General features: G+C 39.5%; 1 protein-coding gene and 1 long non-coding RNA gene across 12 annotated transcripts in view; one reads left to right on the forward strand and one right to left on the reverse strand.

The window, feature by feature from the left end:
• Positions 1–19,089, reverse strand: part of Abi2 (abl interactor 2) — an 81,839-nt gene extending 62,750 nt beyond the window's left edge. For 4 of the 11 annotated variants that reach the window (XM_050154231.1, XM_050154228.1, XM_050154226.1 and 1 more), the window contains exon 1: positions 18,277–18,652. In XM_050154231.1, coding sequence (XP_050010188.1) covers positions 18,277–18,393 — 117 coding nt within the window. In that variant the 5' untranslated portion in view covers positions 18,394–18,652. Of the gene's footprint in view, positions 1–18,276 lie in introns of all 11 variants that reach the window. The other 7 variants (XM_050154232.1, XM_050154230.1, XM_050154229.1 and 4 more) reach the window with 5 other exon arrangements.
• Positions 18,893–20,677, forward strand: LOC126508818 (uncharacterized). Its single transcript, XR_007593974.1, has 3 exons — positions 18,893–19,022; positions 19,179–19,275; positions 20,471–20,677. It is a non-coding gene; the product is annotated as an uncharacterized lncRNA (long non-coding RNA).
• The last annotated feature ends 1,091 nt before the right edge of the window (positions 20,678–21,768 follow it).

A 21,768-nucleotide genomic window follows, 5' to 3' on the forward strand; every position in this document is an offset into this window, starting at 1 on the left:
CAATAGAAGCACGTTTTACTACCCAGGCTCACATGTCCCATAACAGCAACACTCATGAAACAGGTGGTAACCGAACACATCTTTGCATAGTACTGATAAATCACCCTTAGTCCTTTTCTATTACTTTTTTTCTGTTTTGTTGTTGCTGTTTGCAGTCATGGGGATCAAACTCACATGCTAAACATGTACTGGACAGCAATCCTTACCCCAAGCCTCACTCAGTATCTCTTTAATGGGTAAGATGCACGTTCATTTTCCTACCATTCTAATGGTTGAATAACATTATTTTCATCAGAACATATAAAGTTATATAGTCTTTCTGTGGCAATAAGAATTATGCTTCCCCCCCCCCCCCCGCCTAGAAAATGACAGCCACAAGAATGAAGCATTCCAACACAGCCTTCTAGATTGTCCTTCCCACAAGGCATTCTCCTTCCAGTCATAAAGAAAACTAAACCCTATGAATGGGGAACTGGGCACAGGCTAGATGTTCACTAATCCAGCTAAACAGATGTCATCTGCCTGCTCAGTTCAGCAGGAACTCACATGGCCTATTTCTATCACCTAATAAGAGAAAAGAAAGACAGAAAACTGGAATTCTAGAAGTTGACACCATCCAAATGACCTACTGTGTACTCAATAAGGGGGACAACTAAACTTACATCTCAATTGGATGTGACACTTGAGGAATAGAAAATACAAATAAGAACTCTGCACACCCTCTGAAGATACTCAACTGCAGTATTATTAGCAGTTGTTCTTACTGCTATTTACCTCACGGGTTTACTTACACTAAATAGAACCACAGATTTAATAGAAAAATTAAAGTGTAGATGACTCAGGAGGTATAGGAAAACAGTATTTTTAAAAGTGAAGTATAGGAATACACAAAAGGAAATTCTTTTCTGCACACAGTATTCCTTAAGACTTTAAGACTAAGACATCTAGACAAGAAAGCTCAGTAGCTAAAGGCACTTGCTACCAAGTCTGATCACCTAATTGTCAGGAAACCCAAAATGTGACCCCTCCACAAAGGTTACAGAGAGCTCCAAGGATGCAGCTTTCATGTGTTATCACTCAGGCAGGGATGGAGTTTTAGCTGATGCATCTGCCTTTGAGCCATTTCTGTTTCTCTAAGTGACCCCTCAATCATATTCATTATATCTTGAATGAATGAATGAATGGGCTGGAGAAATGACTCAGTGGGTCAAGACACTTGCTGATCTTACAGAGAAGTCAACTTTGGTTCCCAGCACCCACACTGAGCAGCTCAAAAGTGTCTGTAACTCCAGCTTCGGAGGATCCAAGGCCCTCTTCTGGCTTCCACATACACGTGAACCTTTTTGTGTACACACACACACACACACACACACACACACACACACACACGGAATTTATTAGAATCAGTTACAGGCTGCAATCCAAGTAATTCAGCAGTGAAGGGCTGTGACAGGAAAGCCACGAATTCAATAGTTGCTTAGTTAGTGAGCTGGATGTCCAGCTTGTCAGTAGATGCTGGACGAATACACACGTGATAATTCAGCAAAGTTAACTCGTACTAGCCTTCCAATATACAAATGACAACCAGACTGAAAAAGAAATCAGGGAAGCAATACTTTTCTTTCACAGTAGATGTGATGACTATTCTTGGTTGTCAACTTGACTGCATCTGGAATGAATTATAATTCAGAAATGAGGACATACTCTTAAGAGATTGTTTTTGCTTGGGTGAATCCACTTCAGTTCTGAACCATTGGGGTAGAATGCACACACCTGTGATCCAGATCTTGAGGTGAGAAGACACATGCCTTTGATCTGGGCCACACCTGCTGGAAGCCTATATAAGGACATGGAAGAAGGAAGCTTTTGCTCTCTGCCTGCTTACTCTTGTCCTTTCTAGCAAGTCTATTCTTTCACCAACCCCAGAGCCTACTTCAGAATTCCAGCATCTACTGACAAGCTGAACATCCAGCTCACTGACTAAGCAACTACTGAATTGTGGCTTTTCTGTCACAGCCCTTCACTGCTGAATTACTTGGATTGCAGCCTGTAACTGATTCTAATAAATTCCGTGTGTGTGTGTGTGTGTGTGTGTGTGTGTGTGTGTGTGTGTGTGTACACAAAAAGGTTCATTCTGCTGGCCAATGGTGGTGCACGCCTTTAATCCCAACACTCAGGAGGCAGAGGCAAGTGGAGCTCTGTGAGTTCAAGGCCAATCTGCTCTACAGAGCAGGTTCCAGTACAGCTAGGGCTGTTACACAGAGAGACCCTGTCTCGAAAAACAAAAACAAATTCATTCTGTAAGTTCTACTACTCTAGAAACCTCTGTAATATATGTGTATGTATGTATATAAAGAGATTCATTCTGTAATTTCTGCTTCTCTAGAGAATGCTGTGTCTGTATACTTGTGTATGTATATAGAGATTAAGTCTGTAAGTTCTGCTACTCTTGAGAACCCTGACTACAATAGTCTTTTTTAAAATGTCTCCAAAAAATTGGAATAACAAAGCAAGTGAAAGACCTATATAATAAAAATTTTAAGACACTTAAGGAACGAGCTGAATAAGGCACCAAAAGACAGAAAGATATCCCATGCTTATGGTTGGTTAATACTGGGGGGAAAAGGTCATTCTTCCAAAAGCAACCTATAGATCTAATGCAATCTGCACCAAATGTCCAACACAATTCTCACAAAAACTGAAAAAAAAAGTTCATATAAAACAAAGAACCCAGGATAATTAGAAATTTAACAATAAAAGAACTGATGGTCACCATTACTGATTTTAAGCTATACTACAAGGCTATAGTAACAAAAACAGTACAATATTGCCATTAAAACATGACACATTGCTTCACTGAATAGAATTGAAGCCCTGAACATAAGACTACATACCTACTCTTAACCTGGTTTGTTTTTATGTCTTTTAACAAAGAAACTATACACACCAGAGAAGAAGAAACATTCTTATCAAACTGTGCTGGCCAAACTGGATAGGTGCATGTGGAAGAATTAAAATAGATTCATATTTATCACCCTGCACAAAATTCAACTCCAAATAGATTGAGGACATATGACTCAATACCCTAAGTCTGACAGAAGAGAAATTAGGGAATACATTCAAACTCACTGGCACACGAAACACTTTTTGAATAAGACCCTATAGCACAGGCATTAAAATCAACAATAAATGGGACCCCATAAAACTGAAAAGCTTCTGTACAGCAAATGGCACCATCATCAAGAGGCAGCCCACAGAATGGGGAAAAGGTCTTTGCCAATTACATCTGAACAAAGGGTTAGTATCTAGAACAGTGGTTTTCAACCTATAGGTTGTGGCCCCTTTTGGGGTTGAATGACTCACAGAGGCCACCTAAGGCATTGGAAAACAAATATTCATATTATAATTCACAACAGTTGCAAAATAACAGTTATGAAGTAGCAATGGAAATAATTTTATGGTTGGAGTCACCACAACATGAGGAACTGTGTATTAAAGGGTCACAGAAAGACTGAGAACCACTGGTATAGAATATACAAAGAACTCAAAACACTAATCAATAAAACAAATAGCCCAATTAAATAGGGTAGAGAACTAAACAGAGTTCTCAAAATGGCTGAGAAACTTTTTAAATGTTCAACATCCTTAGACATCAGAAAAAGGTAAATTAAAACAACTTTATGATTTTATCTTATCTTAATCAGAATGGCCATTTACACAATGGATTATTACACAGCTGTTAAGAAATATGAAATTCACAGATAAGTGGATGGAGCTAGAAATAAATCATCCTCAGTGAGGTAACCCAGAACCAGACAGACAAGCACTGCGTGTTTTCTACTGAATGTGGATCTTAGCATTTAAGCTTTAATATGTACACTTCAATGAGAATATCAAGAAGACAGGTAACTAAGAAAGGACAAGGATGAAAGAGGTGATCTCCCAGGGAAGGGAAAATGGGATACAGTATTATAAAGAGATGAAAAGAAAAGAAAGCTAGGACAAGAGGATTAAACAAGGTAGGGGCTAAGAAGCTAGGTAGATAACAGAATATGGGGAAGGACTAATTAACACTAAAGGCCGTTTTATGTTTTTTCATTTATATGTGTGTGCATGTCTATGTTATTTTGTTTTCTGTGGGGTTTTTTGTTCGTTTGTTTGATTTTGTTTTTGTTTTTTGAGACAAGGTTTCTCTGTGTAGCAACTCTGGCTTTCCTGGAACTCATTTTGTAAACCAGGCTGTCCTCAAACTCACAGAGATTCTCCTGCTTCTGCCTCTGGAGTGCTTGGATTATAGGCATACACCACCACTCCTGGGCCCTGAAGACCATTTTTAAAAAAGCTATATTGAAGCCTACTAGTCTAGACGTTTCTATATATATTTTACATGTATAATTATACATATACAAAACTGTATTAGAGAGAGAAAAGCAGTTTAAATATATCATATAATGGGGTGATGATACCCTAATTTGATATATGTTATCAAAGAAAACTCCCCACTACTAGGAATGGGTTTTGAGTTTTTTGTTGCTGCTGTTGTCTTTTTAAATTGTTGGTCAAAAGTCTTATACTCCCCACCCAAACATTACAGGCTATTGGTCAGGTTATTGGCTACCTTCCACAACTTGACAATAAAATCCTATTGCTGAAGATACTGCACACTTAATGTCATAGGACCTGGAAAAATCAAGCTGATACTCAATGCGAAGCTTCACCCCTACTGACTACTGATCACGGTGCTCAAAGGTGCTATACATGCCACTAAAAGGCTAGAAGAGAAAGGTAGTAACTATCAGTCTCACCCAACTACAATAGTGGCACAATGTTAGGAAAATAACTAATCATTTTTTAAACTGGATTTAAGGTGCATTCCCTGAACCCATACCTGACTCTGGAAATAAGGTCAAGAAACTAAGACCCAATGGAAAAGCCACACTATTACTCTGTTAAATCACCATAGCAATAAAACAACTCCTAATAACATTGCTACACCCACATGTCAGTGATCACCAAACCCTCACAGAAGCTCCTTCTTGCAGCAATGCTAGTTAACAGAGAACCCCACCACTAAGTGGACAATATGCAGAAACAATGAACTTCGGGTCAATCCGTTCTAAATGTCTTTATCACATCCCCTCCTCCCAGGGCTCAATGGAAAAGAGAAAGACTGTAAGAGCCAGAAGTGGCATGTAGTGATATTTTATTTGTATTTTATAAATAAAGCTTGCCTGAAGGTCAATGCAAAGCAGCCACACTAGTCAGCCATACAGGCCAGGCAGTGGTTGCACAGACCTTTAATCCCATCAGCCACACTAGTTAGCCACAGAAGGTAGGCAGTGGTGGTGCACGCCTTTAATCCCAGCACTAGAGAGGAATATAAAGCAGGATGAGACAGGACCTCGCTCTTTTTTCAGTCTGAAGATTTCAAAAAGTTAAGAGCTCTCTAGTGACTTGGCTGCTTGCTTTTCTGATCTTCAGGCTGAACCCCAATATCCATCTCTGGGTTTTTACTAATCATGCTACATTATACATTAGATGCCCAACATTTGGGGTACGAATTCAAGAAAAAGCCACCAGCACAGGACAGAGCTGCACGTGAGGTTCCAGCCCCACCTGACTAAGTTTTCTTTTCTTTATTCCCCAAGCTTCTGAGTGAGTTTGGGATTCTCCTACTGCAGCCTCCCTGAAACAGTCCCAGATGCCAACCAAACTTCAGAAGCACCAGGGCTCCAAAGGGCACAGGAATCACCAGCCCCAAACTGCCTGACTCTACCTTCAGGAAGCGCCCGGCCATACATGCTTTTCCCAAACAATTCCCTGTGCGTGTTTCAGACAGAGGGCGTTCTCTGTCTCTCCACCCGTGGGTTTTGGGCTCTCCCTGAACCCCCTTTTCGGACTTCTGCCAAACTATATAGCTGCCTTGAAATTCAGTGAGGCTTTTAGTGTTCTACACAGCAGTGATAACCCTCACATCTTCATCAACATTGTCAGTAAATAGTAAGACAATTGGGAATTCTTAAAGGGAAGGATTAGTTAAAAGAAAATATTTCCAATATTAAAAAAATGGGAAAATCGCTTACAATGGAGGGATTTGGGTCTCTGTATGACAATATTCTAGATAGTTTGAAAATGGAATGATTAAATGAAAGAATATCTAATTTAGATTGTATTTATTTAATGTCAATTACAAACACTATCAACTTCATTTTTTTCTTATCACTAAAAAAGTTGGTTAATCTGAGTATTAAGATATAGGCCTTATTTAAAAAAAACTAATAAAACATATAAGAGGAATTTAATGGAGAGCCAACTTCACTATTGCAGTATAAGAATAGAGAGGAACAGTGTAAAGTTTTCAGACAACCAAGTTTAATATATCCAGTAACCTTACAGGAATTGCCAAATGGCAGAGGCTCTGTTACAGCTAACTGGACTCCTGTGCCATGTTAGATTTAAAGAGAGTCAAAGAAGTAATAGTCTCATATGACATGTGAAGTAAATGTTAATCTCAAGGTCAGTTTGTAATAGAATTATCCCTAAAGACTGGATAGAATTGGTTAAAGTTGTTTTAGAGCCCAGTCCGCAATTACAAAGGAGTATGTGGTTCAGAGACAGTTATTGAACAGCAGAGTAAAGCTAGAGATAGGAAAATCACCCAAGATCAACTTCTTGGAGGAGACTACGTTACTATAGAAAGGCAGGCTTATGTGATGACCACACCCTGGATTTATGCCACGCAGCAGCTTGGAATGCTAGGGATAGAACTGGAGAAACAGAAAAGAAAATTGAGTAATTTCCTAAAGTTATACAGGGCCCAAAGGAAGCCTTTACGGATCTCTTACAAAGATTGACATCAGCAGTAAACAGAATAATACCAAATTCAGAAGCTAGATAAATAGTAATTGAATTTCTGGCTTTTGAAAATGCCAATTCTCTATGCAAAAGGATAATTAGAACAGTAAAGGCAAGGTCAACACCTTTGGAGGAATGGATCTGAGATACAATCAATATTGACTCTCGTGTCCATGAGGAGGCTTGGATAGTAGAATTGATTTTCAGGGGTTTGAGGAAAAATTAAAATGTCAAATGCTTATAATTATGGCAAACAAGGGGTCACCATAAAGGGCACTGTAGGCAGGGTGCTCCTAGAAACAATGTTTTTTTCTAAGAATAATGCATTCAGAACACCAATCCCTTCTGGATTATGCAGAAGGTGTGGCAAAGGCTGAACATAGGTCAACAAGGGATATTCAAGATAATCCTTTGCCATCAGGACACTTCTTGAGGACCACTTGCAGACCCCTATGCCAAGTCCAGTTCAGTCATTTCTTGCCATTGTAGAGGAAACTCCTTCCCAGAGCAATTAAAGAACTTAATGCCTGTTGTAAGAAACCATACTGCTCTGGATAATAGAAGAGAGAACCAATATTTAAGAGAAACCATAACACAAGTATTTTGGCAAACTTCTATAAATGAACAAAAACTAAATTTAAAAATATAAATAACAAAAAATTCAAGAGAAACCATAAAGTGAGCACTTTGGCAAACTTCTACAAATGAAAAAAAGACCAAATTTGAAAATACAAATAAATGACACTGACACTGAAGATCTGGTAGACACAGGGGTGGTGGAAATAACAATAATTTCATCAAAATCTTGGCATCCAAATTGGCCTCTTCAAGAGGAAAATGTTCAGCTTGTAGGGAATGGAATATTGTCTTAGGTAAAACATAGCATGAGATGATCGAATGTAAAGGGCCAGAAGGACAGAGAGGAATATTAAAACCATATGTGGTTAACACAGTAATAAATTTGTGGGGATGTGATTTGTTACAGCAATGGAATACTCAGATTAGCATTCCCTCAGTCTTAGTAATAAACCATAAATTAATGTATATTTCTGGGAAAAATACTACAAGATATTATAAAGGACAGTCACCCACAATTCAGGTTGTATAAGAACAGGCCACAACACCTGCTGATATTTCAAAGGCACCAACAGCCCTACTTTTAAGATGACTGACAGACAAACCTGTATGGGATGGGTTAACTAATGGTCTTTAACAATACAGAAACTGCGGGCTTTGGAACAACTGGTATAGGAGCAACTAAATGTTCATCATATTGAAGAATCAACCAGCCCTTGGAATTCTCCTGTATTTGTTAAAAATAAATCTGAAAAATGGAGAATGGTAACAGATCTAAGAGCTGTTAATAAGGTGATCTGGCCAATGGGCTCTCTATGTCTCACATTCCTTTGCCTTCTCTATTGTCTAAATGATGGCCTCTTATATTTATTGATTTAAAAGACTTTCTTCACTCTACCTTTAAAAGAAAAAGACAGAGAAAAAAAATTGCCTTCATAGTGCCTACTTATTCTCAGCCTGTTAAAAGATATCAAAAGAAGACTCATCAACAGGAAATGTTAAATAGCCCCATCTGGTGCCAATATTTTGTACAGCAGCCATGGGAAATGATATGAAAGCAATTTCCTGAATCTACAGTTTATTACTACATTGGTGACATTTTACTGTCTGATTCAAATTTAGATACTTTTAAAACAATGTTTAAAGAAGAAAATTTTGCCTCGCTGGAGATTACAAATTGCTCCTGAAAAAATACAAAGAGAAGAGTCTATTAATTATTTGGGCTGTAAAATAGATTTTCAAAAACTTAGATTACAAAAGGTGCAAATTAGGAGTGATGAATTGCAGACTTTTAATGATTTCCAAAGACTGTCAGGAGCTATTTCCAACCTAAAGTGCACTACTGGGATAAAACCTGATGACCTGATTAATTTAAACAAAACCTCAGATGGTGACAAGGACCTAAATAGTCCCAGGAAATTATCAGCTGAACTGAGAGAGAATTGGCTTTGATTCAAGAGACATTACAGCAGACACACATGGATCATGTGGATCCAAACCTAAACTGCATTCTGGTCATATCACCCTCCAAACATTCCCCTACAGGAATTTTAATGCAGAGGGAAATTATCTCAGAATTGATCTTTTTAACACATAAACTGAGTAAAAAATTAAAAACTTATGTGGGAAAAAACTGAGCTAATTATAAAAGAAAAACTGAGACTTTGTCAATTATAACAGAAATTATAGTGCCTTTTAGTGATAATGAAATTAACAAATTATGTGCATGAACACTGGAAAAGAGGTTGTAGTAATTTTGGGGGAGAGATTAACAACTATCCCCAAAGCAAGAGAATTCAGCTGATAAAGAAAACTAGTTGAATCCTTCCTCTCATTGTGTAGAACACACACTAGAGCGCCTACATTTTATACTGATGCAAATAAATCAGAAAAGGCAGGTTACAAATGAGAAAAAAATTATGTGAAGTAGATCAAAGCCCTTATGATTCTGTCCAAAAGTCAGAATTATATGCTATTCTCATGGCACTAAGGGAATTTTAAAAAACCTCTCAACATAGTAACTGATTTGCAATATGCAGAAAGTTGTCTTGCACACTGAAAATGCTGAATTTATACCAATGGCTTTATCTGATGATACAGAATTGACTTTATTATTTATTCAATTACAAGATATAATCAGGAATAGGAATCATCCCATATACATAATACACATCAGATCCCATAAGGGTCTGCCAAGTTCTCTAGCACAAGGTAATGCAAAAATTGATCAATTATCGATTGAAAATTTGCTGAAGGTCTCAGAATTTCATAAAAGACTATCATGTCAATAGCAAAGGTCTAAAAACAGACTTCTCTATCATGTGGCAATAAGACAAGGAAATTATAAGGAAATGTCCTACTTGTTCATTATTCAACCAAACACCACTACCTGCAGGAAGTAACCCAAAGGGTACTCAAAGGAATAAACTCTAGTAGATGGATGTGTTCTATTTGTAGAATTTGGAAAACTAAAATATGAACACCACACCACTTTTCAAGTTTTCAGTGGGCAACTGCTTTGACTTTGGAAAAGGTTGATTCAGTAATCAAACATTTGCTGGAAGTTATAGACATCATGGGTATACCTATACAAATAAAGACAGATAATGGTCCAGCATATGTCTCTAAAAATATGAGACAGTTTTTTTGCTTATGATAATATATAGCATATTACAGGCATAACACACAATCCTACAGGGGCAGGCAGTTATAGAAAAATCGAACAAAACTCTAAAGGGTATGTTAAATAAACAGAAAGGGATGATAAACAGACTGCATAATACTTTACTAACTTTGGATTTTCTAAATGCTAATGAGAAAGGAACAGCAGCTGCAGAGAAACATTGGATAATAGAAAAAATATGGAATTCAATTAGCCATGATTCTTTAAAGACGTAATGACCTCAGAATAAAAACCAGGACATGTGTTCCATTGGGAAGGGGTTTTGCTTTTGTTTCCACAGAAGAAAAGCTATGGACACCATCAAAATTGATAAAGATTCGATCTGCACAAAGCCACACGCCAGGCCAGTATGTTCCTGCACACTAATTTGCTAGCCATCTATGCAAACATGACCTTTCTTCCTATATACAAACACCACAGCTCAGTGCCTTGTACTAATGTTAACATCCAGCTACTAGGTGCCAGGGTTTCCATTTTCAGGGCTATAAAGTATTATGCGGAAATGAGGCATCAGACCACTGGACATTACCACTTGGCAAATGTCTCCACTGTGGAGTCGGTGATGCTGGAACTGCTCCACAATGTGACCCCTGCTGAGCCACAGCACTCAGGAGGGGAAGGGCTGGAGCAGAACGCTGCCGCCGTGGGGGCTGTATGCCCTGATACTGAAGTAGCATCCACTTGTGCACTGAATAAACAGAAACATGACCCTTTTATTCTGTTTAGTTTTTATCCTTCTCTGCCCAGACAATACAGTTTGAAATATAAGGAGGGAAGCTTGATGTACTTTAAATATACTGTGAACTCTAAAATAATGTGGGAATATTTTTCAACTTTAATTTTCTGAAGTATAAATTATGTAAATTCCTTGTTTTGCATATTTCATTAAAATGCATCTTTAAGCTTTATCGTTGCCAACATGTACAGAAAGAGAATAAAAGTATAAGTTTATGAATGTAAAAAAAAGATTCAATATGAAGAAGAGACACCTCTTAATTAGGAGATGATAGCTCATTAAGAAACCATGGCTTTCCATCTGATCACATATAACTTTTCACCTGATCAGATATAACTTTTCACCTGATCAGATATAACTTTTCATCTGATCAGATATAACTTGCCAAAAGAGAATCTCCCCAAAGTTAGGGTTGGAGAAAGTTTTGTTTTGACTTTTCAGGAGAATGAAGACATCCAGCTGAGGAATCTGAAGACAAATCTGGACAAATGAGACATCTGAAGAAAAAGGACAAATCATCCAGGAAAAAGAAAAGTCTCAAGAAAAAGAGTAAGTTGGCCTATTAGTATATCACATTTACAAAAACAGAATAGAATTTCATAAACCTCCCCAAAATGTTTGTTTCTGCTTTTTTCTACAGACAACGCAAATGGTCTTTTCGTAGTCCCAGTCCAGTTAAAGATTAAAGCTGGTTTTGGAGATGGAGTGTGGCTCTCTCCTTCTCTAAACCCAAGCAAGCTTATGAAAGTGAAATCCAAAACCTCTGTCTCACGCCAGAAGAGCCACCTGATATGGGAAAGAAGAAAGACAAAAATTTAAGGACTATTCTATTGCCACTCATCTCATAATCGTTTGGTTTCATATTGACTCTCTAACAGTTTTTCTTAAGGTATAAGATTTATGTGTGTGTGTATTTTTTAAATTTTTGTCATAATATTAATGGTCATATAGAAATCCTAACTAATCTAAAGTTATATGTACCTTCCTGTACATGATTTCGGTTTCAGTCTCTATCAGTTTTCTGCAGTGAACCATGAGCATGCCTAACAGCAACCTTTGAAGTCTCCGAAAGGAGGATGGGACCCACAATGACAATTCCTCCAGGACTATGATAACACCAAGCTGAAAAACACCACCTACAGTTCAGCTTTGGACTACAAACTGCTCGGAACAATTTCAAGATGATGCAGCTTCAAAGACTACTCTAGCCAGGACTGAAGACAAGCCCTGCACTTTCCCATTATGCAGAGACTGGACAACAAATAGTAAAACTATCTCTCCCAGGACTTGAAAATTAATCCAATTTTTTTTCAAGATCCCCTAAAGATACCATTGCCCCCAGACAACAGGAAGTAAATTATACAGGGCCCACATTCCCAAAAGATGGGATAGGTGGTTTTTGGTTATTCAATAGGTGAGAGATATTTGTCACTGTTTAGGGGAACTGGTTACAAGCAGTTATTGGTTAAAGTCAGGAGGAAAGTTGAACAAAGGAGATCAGATTCAAGGTTCTTGTTTCTAAAAGAAAAAAAGGGAATATAGACATGGTAGGATAACGGTAGATTATTGAACCTACTCTGAAAAGAAAAAAGGGAGAATATAGATATGATAAAATAAAAAGGTATTATTGAATCTACTTTTTTTTTTTTTTTTTTTTGGTTTTTTGAGACAGGGTTTCTCTCTGGCTTTGGAGCCTGTCCTGGAACTAGCTCTGTAGACCAGGCTGGTCTCAAACTCACAGAGATCTGCCTGCCTCTGCCTCCCTAGCACTGGGATTAAAGGCGTGTGCCAATCGCCCGGCCTTGAATCTACTTTTTAAAAGCAACTACTAGTTTTAAATATTTTACACTGGATTGGACTTTTGTATATTGTACAATATTTTGTATATTGTATCAATATACAAATTCGAGATTGTGTTAAAACATACTATACATACTTTTCTAATCTCGTTCAAGGTATTGTACCTATACAGTTCACTTAACAATATAATGCAAATTTCTCGTTATTGAAAGTTATTATTGCCAACTGTTTAGGATAATAATAAAATGCAGTTTAGCAATAAATCACCTATTACAAAAGAATTTGTAGTCACATTAGGTATGTTTTCAAGGTCACACAGAGATATATTTTAAATAGACAGGTTGTCCTCAAACACTTCAGAGATCTACAGAAGGTGGCATTTAAGATGTTTTAACAGCATAGGTTCTTTCTGTCTTATTACAATGAAACAAGTCTGTTTCTGGCAGCACCAATCTATTTCAGAGAAGATGATGGGCATCGGAGAAACTCCACAGGGAGTTTACTTTCTTTGTGGTAAAAGTAAGCAACTGAGCATGAAAATGCACTTGCCTTGACTGCGGACAATATGCTGTCCTAACTGGACAAGCAAGATACAAAAGAAAGTGACTGCAAAACATTGTCAACACAAGGTGGAACAGCCCTTCAGAATATCCTGTTTCTCAGAAAAGGCTGTCAAATATTCTAGACCTGTAGACTGAAGACGGATACCTGAACATTGCAAAGGAATTTTGGGTGACTGTCCAGGCAGCCAGCTGTTTCTGTCATTTCTCACAATTTTTGGAAGTCACTTGCTTGCACTTCCTGTTTACTCAGTTAATATTATTTCGTTTGGGGGTCTCAGAAGTAGTTGAAGAATAGAGTTATAGTTTCCCTTGTTTACCAGATTCAGAATAGAAACTCACAAAGAGGTTTAAAGTATAAAATGTTGAGAGACATTAAAATGATAATTTGATAATGCAAATTAGAACAGAAAGGGCTGGAGAGATGGCTCAGTGGTTAAGAGCATTGCCTGCTCTTCCAAGGGTCCTGACTTTAATTCCCAGCAACCATCTGTAATGAGATCTGGTGCCCTCTTCTGGCCTGCAGGCATACATGCAGCAGAACACTGCATATATAATAAATAAATAAATCTTTAAAAGAAAAAAGAAAAAATTTGGAAAAGAAAGTGAATCAGGTACATTTTGGACTCATCAAGATATGATAGATATGAAGTATTTTCTCTGAATTTGTCAAATGCAAATAACTAGACATTGCTGATATACTTATTGCCTATGTATATTGTATATAGTTATTGTACTTATTGTATAGTTTTTCTAATATCGGTTATAGCCTTTTGTTATTTTAGACAAAAAGGGGGGAATGTAGTGATATTTTGTTTATGTTTTAATAAATAAAGCTTGCCTGAAGATCAGAGTGCAGAGTTAAGCCACTAGAGGCCAGGGAGTGGTGGCACATGCCACGCCTTTAATTCCAGGACTCAAGGACACCCTGGGATACAAAAACTTGAATCTTGTCTAAAACGAGAACTAGAATGCACACAAAGGTGATGCCAGCACTTGGGATCCAAGCACTAGTGAGGTGGAGGCAGGGTGCATAAGACTGGGCGGTGAGGATATAAGAGGAGGAAACAAGAGCTCGTTGGAGTCTGAGGTTTGGTGGAGACAGTCTGAGGATCGCCCTTTCGGTCTGAGCATTGGCAGAGGTAAAAGGTCTCTCTAGTGTCTGCCTGTTCCGCTTCTCTAATCTTCAGCTTTAGCCCCTTTCACCCCTATATCTGACTCTGTGTTTTGATTAATTAAGACCATCTAGACAGGTCTGTCACTGAAAACCCATTCACCAAAATGTTTCTCTTAGAAATTAGGATTACTTTCTTAGAGGATGAGAAGCCTAACAGTCTCCACTGATTTGGTTCATTCCTCTCAGTAGAGGCAAAAGACAAAAATCAAGAAGGGTGTAACTATCGGTACTTAAATTTATACTTTCAATGGTTGCCTTCTGCATGCAATTTTAAGGACTTTTTGTTTATGTTTCTGCTTTTTGAGACAGGGTCTCACTATATAGCACTGGCTGTCCTGTAACTCACTATGTAGATCAGGCTGGCTTTGAACCAGTGATCAACCTGACCCTGCTCCTGAGTGCTGGAATCAAGATGTGCACACAACACCCAGCCTGCATTTTTTTTTAAAGATTTATTTATAATATATACAGTGTTGTGCCTGCATTACGCCTGCACACCAGAAGAGGGCACCAGATCTCTTCTTTATATGTGAGTCACCATGTGGTTGCTGGGAATTGAATTCAGGACTTCTGGAACCTCTGAGCCATCTCCCCAGTGCCCCCAGTCTGCATTTTTAAGTACTTTTTAAGGTGCTCCATTTGTGAACTCAAACCACAAACACAAATAAATTTATTCCTGTAAGTACTGTGACAACCATAAAAAATAGTCAGTCCTAACATCTCTAAGTGTTAGGTGTTTCTTAGCTGGGCATTGTGATTCATGTCTAGAAAGAATCAGAGTTGGAGATTACGATGGCTACACAGCAAGACTTTGTCTTACAAAAAGTGTCTTCTCAGAAAAAAACAAATCTCAAAAGTTTAAAATATAATACAAACTATAAATCCATTTCTCTAAAATATGTAGCATCATTTACCAAAAATATTAGGAATATAAATGCCAGATATGTATTGAAGATAACTGGGTAACTTTTAATTCCTTTAATATCTAGTCACTTTATATTAATTTTTCAAAACTAAGCATATATTCTAATGGCACTCTTTAAGCTAAAAAAGTTGGTCTTTGCCAGATGTGGTGGCTGAAGCTTTTAATCCCAGCACTCAAGAAGCAGAGGCAGTAGGATCTCTGTGAGTTTAAAGACTGCCAGGTCTACATAGAGATTTCCTGGCCAGCTAGTGCTACATGTAAAATCCTGTCTCAAAAAAAGTAATCTTTGCATCATTTTATTAATTACTTTCATGAAACTTTTTGATAATAAACTATATTTTATCACCTTACAAACATTTCATGGAGTGTCCATGCTGACAAAGAGAAAATGGAGAAAGCCATTAGTGAAATGGCTTTTCTTTTGTTTACAAAAAAAAAAATTCAGAAAATTAAGGTAACATCTTAATTTTTTTTCCAAATAAATCTCTTATAGGATGATTCTGCCCTGAATACATAATGTACGTGTGCATGCACGCATTTCTACCTACCTGTGTGAATTCTCAAATAAAAGAAACGCTAACTTTCTTTTACTTACCTAAAAAAAATTGTAAATATGGACAAATTGATTTTTCAGATTTACTTTAGGAAAGCAACAAACAAACTTATTTAAAACATTAAAGTGCCTCACAAATAAATAAATCGGGACCCCTGCTGGGCAGTCCTTCGGTCACATGTACGTGTCACAGCAAAAATCAACTATCAGCAGTTCTATTTATCACGTGTCATCCTGGGAGAGTACAGCAGAAGTAAACCCTGTGACTCTCACAACAGAGGACAACCTGAGAAATAAAAAGTGTAAACTCAGAAATCAAAATCCACTTCTGGAAAATCAGTATCTCTACCTTTCCAGTGGGCTAAGAGTGTAATTCAGTAGTACAGTGTACTCACCCTGAGTTCAATCTCCAACACCAAAAGTGAATAAGTAAATAAATAACATACTGACTTTGACACTCTTCTCTTTCAGCTAAAATAATTATAAAAAGACAAATGCTAAGCTTTCACTTTTCTACTTTATCAATTCATGTACTTTTCCCTCTCTGTGGAAATTATAATCTAAAATAACAGACAAACCCCTTTTCCAGCCCCCGGTTTCTCATCTGAATGTACTAGACAACAGAACTAGCACGTCAGGGTTTTAGGTCTGGCCTTCCTACCCACAATCCACTGCAAGGTATAAATTAATTATTCTGGGCATGTCCCTAGGTATCCAATAGTGATTAGCTCTAGGACACCCCTCCACACACACACACACACACACACACACACACACTCCAACATCTTTGGATACTCAAGTCATTTACATAAAACTACATGATATTTACATGTTATCTATCATACACACTCCATTATCTGTAGATTACTTACAATGCCTAATAAAATGTAAATGCCATGTGAGTAATTGTTACACTGTATCACTTAGGGAATGACAAAAGGTCTGTTGGCATTTATACAGAGGGGATATTTTCAATTACCAGTTGATTGAATCTGCAATGTAAGGCCCTCCAACAGGTAGGGCTGACAGTATACTGTATAACTATGGAATTAATTCACTCACACATCAGCCTCTTGCACTACATTATAAATCCCTGAAGATTCTAGGAGTGTGATATCAACAGTTCTGGGCAAAAAGATTGGTAAAATTAAGCGATAAAAACCTTTTAACCATTCCTATACAGCTCTGTTAACAAAGCAACTGACACACAGATATTTATGAGGGTTTTGCTTTGAAATCAACCTTTAACCAAAGTCACAGTTTCTTCCTACTGAACATACACTTCCAACCACTTCTTTTCCATTATGTCCAATTCATTCTCCAACATAAATGTTTGCAACACAGTAATAGAGCTCAGTACATATATAATCAAATAAAATCTAAGAACATTATCTTTGAGTAGTCATGTGATCCTCAGAAAACTTAAGAACCTACAAATTAGAGCATTTTTAATATATAATTCATGCTAAGGGCTGAGAATGCTTCACCAGAGATGGGGGTAGCAACAAGAACATTAAAAACGGGAACTGTTCTAAACATCCTGCTTCCATTTCCACTTTAGCCAGAAATTTTAAATGGCAGTGAGAAAAAAAAAAATGGAGGCAGAATCTGTAATTCAGTATATGGCCTACGAAGAACAAGAGATACTGGATTTGCAAACCATGAGCTAATTTTTAAAGCGTTGTTTTAATCCATAAGATCTTTACATTTATCATGACCAGCTGGTTCTCATCTCACCAATGCCTTCTCCCCCACCTTCTCACCTTCCTACACACACACACACTATGAGTCCCGTGCCAAACCAATCATCATGGGGGGTGGGGGGACTAAACCATGTGGTTCATTTTCGTTATTGTGAAAAATAGTCATAGTTCTTTTCCCATAGGAAAATTACCGATTCTAACGGGGATTGGGGAGGAAAAGCAGCTCATTATCAGGCATTTTCCCATGCTCCACAGGGAGAAAAACGGCATTAACTTGTAATAAGCGACAGCCGTTCCACCGTGTCCCCTTTACAACCTAAAACAACAACAACAACAAAAATTAAACTTAGGGTTAAGAATTTTCGTTTGGTCTTCAGGGGGCAATTCACTTTGCAGGAACGGGAACCCGGCGGGAGGAAAACTATCTCTCTCACACACACACACAACCCTGCCATCCAAGCAAGATTCCGTTAGACACAAAACGCCACTCTCCACCTCCTCCTCCATCCCGAACACTGACAGGCGAGGAGCGCGGGGGCGACCCGGCAGAGGCGCGGAGGCGGGCCGCCGCCACACGCGCGCCGCACCGCGGACCGCACCGACCCCGCTCCCTCCAGCCGCCGCCCTCGGCCCGCCCCGCCCCGCCCCGGCGCGGCCCCGCAGACCCCAGCGCCCCGGCGCGCTCGGCTCGGGAGGGACGCGGCGCACCTGGATGTAGTTGTTCTCGCAGTAGTCGGCCACCCGCTCCAGATTCGTGTAGCTATCGAACAGGGCCCGGCGGCCCCCCGGGATTTCCTCTTCCAGCAGCATCTGCAGCTCCGCCATCTTCACATCCTCCGCCTCCTCCTCCTCCTCCTCCTCCTCATACAGTCCGCAGAGGCAGCGGCCGCGACGCCCGGGAGAGGAGGAGCAGCGGCGACCGCGGCGGGAACCGGGAGGAGCGCGCGCGGCCCGCGGAGGGGGGGGGGGACGGCGGGGACGGGGGCGGGGGCGGGGCGCGAGCCGACAGGCCGCGAGGACGGTCACCGCGGCGACCGGCGGACGAGCGAGCGAGCGAGCGCGCGCGCGCTCCCCGCCCTCCGCCCCCGGGCACCCGAAAAAGATTCCCACCCGCGCCGCCCCTCCCCCACTTCCGGCGTCTCCTAGCGACGGGAGGCGGGGGCCAGGATGCGCGAGCCGGACTCCCGGGTTAACCCTTCCGCCCCGCGCGGGTTTCCCGGCTCTGGGAGTCCCTCGGCAGCCTTTTGTTAGCCGGGCTGGAATGCGCCGCCTCCGCCGCCGCCGCCGCCCGCACCCCTCACCTCCGCGCTGCACCCCAGACCGAGTCCCTCGGGAGGTCATCGCCTGAGGAAGCTCTCCGGGCCCCTCTGGAGGCCTAGGGAGGACGGTGTCTTCACACCCTCTCTGTGAGAGCTCGCACCACATCACAGCAGCCCAGAGGACTGAACTTTCAGGTAGCTCTAAATGCCACCTTGGACGTCATCCTCTTTTTTTTTTACAAAGAAAATTACAGTTACCTAATCCCAAATCTATTCTTCATTCATTCATTCATTCTTTTGTATTCCCTGCCTCCCCTTCTCTGTTTTTTCTGCAACGTCTTCTTGATGTAGACCAGGCTGACTGAAATTACAAGCATATGCTGTGGTTACCCAGCGTGGGTCCCCTCCTCTCTTGACTTTCTTCAAATTTTCGACCGTGGTTTTGATGGTAATAATTTCATTATTCACGTGGTTGTGGTATAAATAAAATTAAATAAATGCACATTGAAAAACGTGAAGTACTATAAAAATTCAAGGTTGCCCATTCTGATCTTGCTTATAATCCAGATGTCTTCATAAGACAGGTGTTTAAAGTAGTTATAGACCCAGCTGGACCACATCAACATTTAAACATCCTGCTTTGGGCTCTGGAACAAAAACTCATACATATTGGAAAAGTATTTATCAAAAGCTTATAAATAACAAAAGGGAGAGCTGGGGTTCGTAGCTCAGTGGCATGGCTTGTAAGACTCGTAACAGGGAAAAAGAGAAACTGAAATGTGTAAGGGACACTTATGTAGATGCCACATATGCTCCCTTCAGGAAACGGGGTTCATACAATAGATAATGAAAACAAACATCGACTCAGACTTGTATACAAACTTCAAAAGATCAAAAATCTGTGTTGAGTCTGGAGAGATGGCTTAGCAGTCAGAGCACATAACTGTCTCCAGATAACCAGTTTGGTTCCCAACAGCCATGCCGTGCTGCTCACAGTCACCTGTACCTCTAGCTACAGGAGCTCCAACACCCTGCACAGGCAATGTGACATACACTCACATAGAAACACACACGCGAATAAAAATAATTTTAAAGTATTTGTTAACGTGAAAACCATAACTCTCATCTTAAAGGGAATAAGAAATGGTTGGTTTATTCTGGAGCCATTTTGAGTGACCCAGGGCCAAGGAATGCAGTCTTAGGTTACCCAAATACCATCTTCCAAAATAGAAGCATGTTTTTATAGTTTTACAGAATAAAAGTCATAAATCAAGGGGCTAGCAAGATGGCTCATAGGTTAAAAGAATTGGCTGTTCTTCCAGAGGCCACAGGTTCGAACCCCAGCACCTACATGGCTCACAACTGTCTGTAACTCTAGTTCCAGGGGTCCCAACTCCCTCACATAGGCATGCGCACAGGCCAAACACCAAATGCACATTAAAAATAAATGATAAGTCAAAGCAAGTTTAAAATATGTTGGTGGGTACATCAAAGAGGCCGGTATATCAAGATTGGGGAAGGCTTTCTCTAAGCTCAGGGTGCTATCTGATGGCATTCTTAGCTTTTGGGTTGGTTGAAGCTAATTGCCTGTTAAGTTAATAAATACTAAAAGTTTTCTTTATTTTTATCTATTGTCACAACAGATATTGATTCCAACACAAGAGGGGGTGTTGCAAGGAATGGCATCTTTGGAGAGCCAGAATTTAGCCCAACATGAGAGAATTAGCCTTTGGACCTGCAATATTCCAGTCTCCTCAGTACTGAAATTCTAATCAGTCTCTCTAGACACAGAACCCTTTTAGTTTTCCTGCACCACCAGATGTGGCTTCTTTTTAAAATTTCTCCTTCACAAAGTCTACCATCCTTCACCACCATACTTTTTCTCCACCTAGCATTCTTTCAGATACAGGTTTCCTGGGAGAGGATTCATCAAATAACCAAGGAAAAAATTGTAGTGCTTTCTCTAATTTGTGACAGCTTCTTTGGTTCTTTGATTCCTTATCTAAAAGGAATCAGAACTAGGATTGTAGCTCAGTGATCAGCACTGACTATCAAGGATGCACTCAGAAGCCTGAGGGCACAAGGATGTAGCAAAATTGATTAAATAAAAAAAAGACAGGACAACCTATAAAAGACTCCAGAGTTATTAGGGTCTAGAACTAGATTGTGTATGTTTTGAAAATTCCCATCAATTGCCCATACTTGTTTAAGTTGAAGGATGCAATTGAAATTACTCATTTTTAAAGTTTTTTAGATAAATTGTTATGGAAAGACAGAAATTTAAACTGTCAAAAAGTAACAAAATTGCCCGGGCTATAGTGGCACATATCTTTATTTCCAGCACTCAAGAGGCAGACTTATCTCTGAGTTTGAGGCCAACGTGGTCTACAGAGCAAGTTCAGAACAGCCAGGACTGTTACACAGAGAAACTCTGTCAGGAAAAAAAAAAAGTAGCAAAATATTAGTACTTATTTCATGTGAACTTTGTATGAATAAAAACAAACAAACCTCTAGAGCAAAAAGACACATTTCAAGAACTCTTAAGAAAATGATTTTAAGTATGCATTTCTAGTGTGCCGTTTTATAAGGATATCTTATAACAATATTTTGTAACTGTATTCATTAGCTCCTTTTGTAGCTTACCTTTTTCACAGCTTGGGTCTATCTGATGTTAGCAATAGAACTCAGGGCTGTACACATGGCCAGTAGGCACTTCTCTGTTGAAATATGAAGCGGCGGGGCTGCGTCCCCAACACCCCAGCCGCTTGGCTAGCTCACGCCCGAAATAACAACACACAAACTGTATTCATTTAAAGAACTGCTTGGCCCATGAACTCTAACCCTTACAGGCTAATTCTCGCCCCTGGACTAGCCCATTTCTAATAATGTTTGTAAGCACGCCAAGGTGCGCTTACCGGGAAGATTCTAGCCTAAGTCCATC

The sequence above is a fragment of the Alexandromys fortis genome, unplaced genomic scaffold, assembly GCF_014885135.2.
Source record: "Alexandromys fortis isolate MF-2015 unplaced genomic scaffold, M_Fortis_MF-2015_v1.1 scaffold_40, whole genome shotgun sequence".
NCBI lineage: Eukaryota > Metazoa > Chordata > Mammalia > Rodentia > Cricetidae > Alexandromys > Alexandromys fortis.